The sequence below is a fragment of the Corythoichthys intestinalis genome, chromosome 11 (assembly GCF_030265065.1).
Source record: "Corythoichthys intestinalis isolate RoL2023-P3 chromosome 11, ASM3026506v1, whole genome shotgun sequence".
Classification (NCBI taxonomy): Eukaryota; Metazoa; Chordata; class Actinopteri; order Syngnathiformes; family Syngnathidae; genus Corythoichthys; species Corythoichthys intestinalis.
The window spans coordinates 19,910,329-19,916,255 of record NC_080405.1 but is presented as its reverse complement, the minus strand read 5'-3'; the positions used below and the strand labels follow the sequence as shown (position 1 = coordinate 19,916,255).

Genomic DNA, 5,927 nt, shown 5'->3' with positions numbered 1-5,927 from the left:
GGCACGACACCGGCGAGCGTACCATATTCAATGGATGACGATCTTGGCGAAAAGTATAGCTGTCCTAAGCAGCCTGATTTAGAATGCTCCTCAAGAATGATAGGAAACAAAAAAAACGCTCGTTTTCAAGTTATTATAAATATTCTTGTAAGTTAATTTTATTGCTGACACTGCATTTCGGGGTCATCAACTTGTTGTGCCGCCCCTGCCCCAAACCACTATAATGGTCTTTGTGCTTCTGAACAACAGGACCGTGTCTGACCAGAGAGAGGTCACTTCCACATCCTCCGGGAAAACAAACTTCTTCCTCAAATCCATACATTGAACATGCAAACCCCCCCCCCCAAATTTTTTTTTCTTTGGGTGGGATTGCTATTTCGTGAATTTTTACTTATCGCGGCGGGTTGTGGTCCATATTAATCGCAAAAAAAACGAGGGATCAATTTTCCGATTTTTTATTTTAAACGAAATGAAATAACGCGTTACCTGTTTTCCAATGTTGGATTCTAAAACATATGGAATGAACAAATGATACACTGAAACAAATCTCCTGTCCAGTTGCTCTGTTTAAGTGACTAACTCCATGTTGTGTTTAAGCTAAGAAGTGCAACAGAGTGTCGACTGAACTCAACGTTCTTGTGCTGTCTATATTTGACGGTATTTTCATAATTTGCTGCGTGCCAATAAAAACTGGGCAGTGGGACGTAAATAGCCCACGAGCCGTAGTTTGACTGACAGATGAGTTTTCACCCCTATTACAAGTACTCTGCTGACACTAATGTTGTCTTTGCTCTTCCAGTGTTATGCAAACAGCACTCCAATAATGGATGTGCCCTTTGAGAGATTATTAAATGTTCAGCCAGGCTATTAGACAATAAGGTCAGATTGTCAGACTGGGGCGATCAAATGATAAAGATGGTACCAGGAGTTACCGTGTGTGTGTGAGCTCATTTGCATTCCTTTTCCTGGCCTTTGTGTCCCACTCCTGACAGCCCACATAACTGTGAGAATGCTAAGTCAGGTAACCAGTACGTGTGAAGCCACAGCCAGGGACCAGGCCCTTTTTCTCGTAGGACTATAAAGCACCGCCGACGAGCGTCTCTCGTCGGGGTTTGCAAACTTCCACCTGAGGGGACGTCAGCCACAAGCCAACGAGCACCGCAACATCTCCGGCAAACCACCCCAAGCAAACAACCAAGATGGCGCCCTTTGAGAAATCCATGGAGATGATGATGCCCTTTAAGCAGAGGAAGTGCTTGGGTGAGTGATGGAAAATGGATGCAGTTGCTTGCATTTTCGTGTGTTCCTAAGTAATTCTTATGTAACTGTGCTGACAGCTGGTTGTTTTTCTTCACTTCTTACACCAGCTGATGTGAAAGTAACTGGAAAATAAAACTGTTGTTTCCCTTAGAAACAAGAAAAGACGAAGTGTGCAGCATTCGTTCCAAATTCCCCAACAAATTACCGGTGAGTTGCTTCTTGTCTTGACACTTCTTGAACTCCTCATTTGTCAGCTGATGAGCGTTTTGCCTTCAAGGTTATCGTGGAACGCTACATCCGTGAAAAGACTCTCCCCCTGCTGGACAAGACAAAATTTTTGGTTCCCTTTGAGCTCACCTTGGGTCAATTCCTCTGCCTGCTCAGGTAAAACAATCTCTCCTTAAAATTTCCATGCAGCTTCCTCGTTTGAGCTCTTCCTCACTTTCTTCTCAGGAACAAGATCGACCTGGAATCGACCCAAGCGCTCTTCCTGCTTGTGGCCGAGAAAAGCATGTCCTGCATGTCCTCAAGCATGGGGGAGGTTTACTCCCACTACAGAGATCCCGACGGCTTCCTCTACATCACGTACGCCTCACAAGAAATGTTTGGAGCGCCCCGACCGGCAGGACGGCCGCCGTGCTGAGCTACTTCAGGAGGCCCATTTTTGGACATTTGAAACACGCCCGGACGAGAGAGCTGCTTCATGAGGTGTAAATGAGACACACCTTGTGTCATGGGGCGATTCAACTTAATGCTGGATCTCTGTTCATCCAGGAAAACATCAAGACTGAAGATACCCCTTGATCAAAGATTATAGTGTACAGTTACAGAAAGATAAATGTCCATAGTTGGGTCTCATTGACATCTTACAGGAGAAGTGCAATGCAGACAAACTGGTGTATGTGCTACTGGTAGCACTGGAGCCTTCACGATGTATAAACGGGCTCAGAGTTATGCTGCTAATTACTCCCTCGTAGCACTTATTCCTCCTCCCCCGCATCACCTTTCCGACAATGTGAATTCTCGTCCCAGACTTCTTGTCATAAGGACTTCTGAGGCACTGTGACGTGGTTCGGTTTTCAAGAAGAAATAAACGTCCTTTTAATACATTATCTTGGTGTAATTTTTGCTTTATACTACCTCCAGATATGTACTGCAAATTTATAACGTCTTAATCAGATTATTTTTCGAGAAACTTTTTTTGAGTGTTAAAGACTCATAACAGATTCATGAGTCAAATTATTCCACTTACTATGAGTACCGTAATTTTCAGACTATAACCTGCTACTTTTTTCCTTCATTTTGAATCCACTGCTTTATAGTCCAGTGCAGTTTATTTGTTGATTTATTTGGGTTAATAGGTAACACTACATTTGACAGCGGTGTCATAAGACTGTCATAATTATGACATGGCACTATCATGGGCATTACTGAATGCTTATGACAGATGTTATTAAGTGTCATCTGGAAATTTATGTCACTAACTCCATTTATGTCCAGCTCGGATCTTTTACATCCATTCAAAAGTGAGATAATTTGCCGGATGACACAAAATGACATCTTTCATAAGAATTCATTAATGCTTATGGCAGTGTCATGTCATAAATATGATGTTCTTATGACAGTGCCATTGTCAAATAAAGTGTTAGCAAATACCATAACTATCACCTAATTAAACAACTGGAACAGTAACTGAAGAAATAATTAGCACAAAACATGAATTTTGATTGTTATTTGCATCTGTGGTGCTGCAATGCATGCGAAGAAGCATGTTGGACAACAACAGTATTGACAGCAGGTGGCAGCAGAGGTTATCTGTCTCCCCCAAAGGAGCAGTGATGGCCAGAATAAGCTTCTTGAAGCAATGAAGCTTTGCAGCCAATTAGTTCAAAGCTTCGCGGTGGTTCATTTGGTCGTATGATGCCGCTGTAAAATTGTTTAGTGTTACCAGTTAATATCTTTTGGTGTAAATATCCCATAATACAGTGAGGAGAGCTACAGGCTCATAGTCAGTGCGGTTTGGTTATGAACAACTTTGTTTTTGTGTCGAATTTGGTGGGTGGCGGCTTACGATCAGGTGCGCCTTACATAGACCCTACTCACCTACGTCACAAAATGACGTGTCGCTGTATCCAGCCGCCATATTGTCCGTCATTTTTTAGCCCTATTCTCAATGGTTTCAATTAGTCGTGCAATTTATAGAGCAATTCATGGAAGCCCCGGTGTTATCTGACGCTGTAAACTCATTGGATGCGTTGCATAAAAGGCGTTATGTGGAAAAGCTTCAGTTTATCCATTCACCAGATCCATATTTGATGCCTAAATCGATGTTTTTCGACCCGCTGTCTTCGCCGTCTCTGCCTGACATCTGCTACCCTGATATTTACAACTATCTTGTCCACACAAAATCAGCCTATTCTCACGAAAGTTTGAAAAACTTTAAGAGCTTGGAGGCTTATAAATACTTCGTTGCTGGTTGGGTGAAACAGGTCCTCCTCCACGAAAATTCGGCAGGAATCTATCTTGTGCTCGGGAAGGTGAGTTACGAAATTTTCACTTCAAAATCTTTTGTCCTTGCTAACATCCACTGTCAAGTCTAATGTATTTCATGTCATTTGTCAATGGAGCTAGGGCTTTAATGTTTATATGGTTTAGCAATAGCACTCTCACTACATACATATATAATATGTAATAAATATGAAGTGCGATAGCACTACTCCAGATTGCCCCTAGTTGAATTCATTTTTTGGCTTTTGACCTCAATTGTGAAATTGTAAATTAATTGTATGACAAGTGTCTTATTATCCCCTTATAATTACATATTTTCAGGTAGTTCATTCACAAGGTCTGAGTGTATGTCGTCGGCGATTAGCCTAGCAATGATCTTAATCGTGGTTGTCAGCCCAAAACCCTCTAAATATATATTAAATGCATTTTACCAGATATAAAATGACTACTACATAATCTGTGGTAATCGTTTGGAGCCCAGTTTTCTCGTCGAATTGCAGCAGCCCATCTCGCTCTCCTCTCCGGGTCTCTCGGAATACGGTAGAACTTCAAGTCTCTCCGTCTATCTTGTCTGTTATAGCAACCGACCGCCACACACGCCTTCACCATTTGATTACTAATGTTAACGAGCAGAAAAACACGCCATAATAGGAGGAATTTACGTAGCGGTAATGCATCAACAGTGACGAGTTGACGGACAATATGGCGCGGGGACATGGTTGTGACGTCATGTGAGTAGGGTCTATTGCAAAAATTACAGTAAATATTACTATTTGTTTTTATTAAGCCCATGCATCTATAAAGATTTTACTGACGTTTATTGCTTTCTCGCAGAAGCCTTAACGTTTTGTGTTTTCATCATTCTGTCCACCTTGTCTCATTCTCACCAGAGTGAAGGTTTACACACTCATATTAATGAGTTTTACATTACGAGGTTATTGGGTGACAAGTGGCCGTGCGGTCTCCCCTTGTACTTACCAAAATGTTCGTTCGCATACAGGTGGCCAATTCCTTACCTTGGCTCTGAGAATTGGCACAATGCATCGTTAGTTACATAAGTTTGCAAAGTTCACCATGTCACAGCTTTTTTTAGAGCTTGAACCAGGAGTCACGAGAGGTGAGGGGAACAAAGAAAACAGGAGGGGAGAGAAAACAAGGTGATGCTGTGAAGCCGCAAATAAGAGCAAAAAAGGAAGGAAGAGGGGAAACCTGGGAGTGGTGGCAGGTGGGGGTGAGGGGGCTTCCTGACGGAAGAAGACAGGAAATAGGAAAGAATGCATAGGAGGGATATGCTCAACAGTAAGACAGCGGTGGCTATGTAAACACAAGCACAGAGACTTGAAATCATGCTTTAGCTCACTTCACATCACTGTGGACATTCCGGCAGTTTTGTGCTACTTTAGAATCAGGTCAAAAAAAAGAGGAACACAACACAACCTTGGCTCTGATGGCGTCTGTTTAGGGAAGGGAACGCCGCCACATCCCATAGCTACCAGAAAGAATGCCCAAGACATGTTTGCCTTTGGGTTAGGGTTGTTCCGATCATGTTTTCTTGCTCCCGATCCGATCCCGATTGTTTTAGTTTGAGTATCTGCCGATCCCGATATTTCCCGATCCGATTGCTTTTTTTTTGCTCCCGATTCAATTCCAATCATTCCCGATAATTTTTCCTGATCATATACATTTTGGCAATGCATTAAGAAAAAAATAAATAAAACTCGGACGACTATATACATTCAACATACAGTACATAAGTACTGTATTTGTTTATTATGACAATATATCCTCAAGATGGCATTTACATTACTAACATTCTTTCTGTGAGAGGGATCCACGGATAGAAAGACTTGTAATTCTTAAAGGATAAATGTGACTTTGTATATTGAGACTAAATATTGCCATCTAGTGTATTTGTTGAGCTTTCAGTAAATGATACTGTAGCCATTTAACTGTTCTGCCCAAATGCATGATGGGAAGTGCAACCATGACTGTGCGTAGTGGTACCAATTGATATATCTTCTCTGCGTTGGGAAACAACATAGGGTGTTAAGGAAAAAGATCAACTACTACATTTCTTCCCCACATTGCTTCCCACGATATTTTTTAATTGTTGAGAGAGGGATTTTTAGGCTTTAGCCAATTAAATAAAGGCTCCAAAG

At 41.8% G+C, this 5,927-nt stretch overlaps 1 protein-coding gene across 1 annotated transcript; it reads left to right on the top strand.

Annotated features, from left to right (window-relative positions):
• The first annotated feature begins 856 nt into the window (after window positions 1-856).
• On the top strand, window positions 857-2,231 carry map1lc3cl (microtubule-associated protein 1 light chain 3 gamma, like). The gene is made up of 4 exons (XM_057850715.1): window positions 857-1,260; window positions 1,412-1,467; window positions 1,538-1,644; window positions 1,714-2,231. The coding sequence occupies exons 1-4, from the start codon at window positions 1,200-1,202 to the stop codon at window positions 1,901-1,903; spliced, it is 414 nt and encodes a 137-aa protein (XP_057706698.1). The 5' UTR covers window positions 857-1,199; the 3' UTR covers window positions 1,904-2,231.
• The last annotated feature ends 3,696 nt before the right edge of the window (window positions 2,232-5,927 follow it).

What these genes read in the sequence shown, in the direction of transcription:
- map1lc3cl (XM_057850715.1), top strand. Translation starts at nt 1,200, where the DNA reads ATGGCGCCCTTTGAGAAATCCATGGAGATGATGATGCCCTTTAAGCAG. An exon ending in TAAGCAGAGGAAGTGCTTGG is followed by an intron (nt 1,261 to 1,411) that starts GTGAGTGATGGA and finishes TGTTTCCCTTAG; the next exon opens with AAACAAGAAAAGACGAAGTG. An exon ending in CAATTCCTCTGCCTGCTCAG is followed by an intron (nt 1,645 to 1,713) that starts GTAAAACAATCT and finishes CTTTCTTCTCAG; the next exon opens with GAACAAGATCGACCTGGAAT.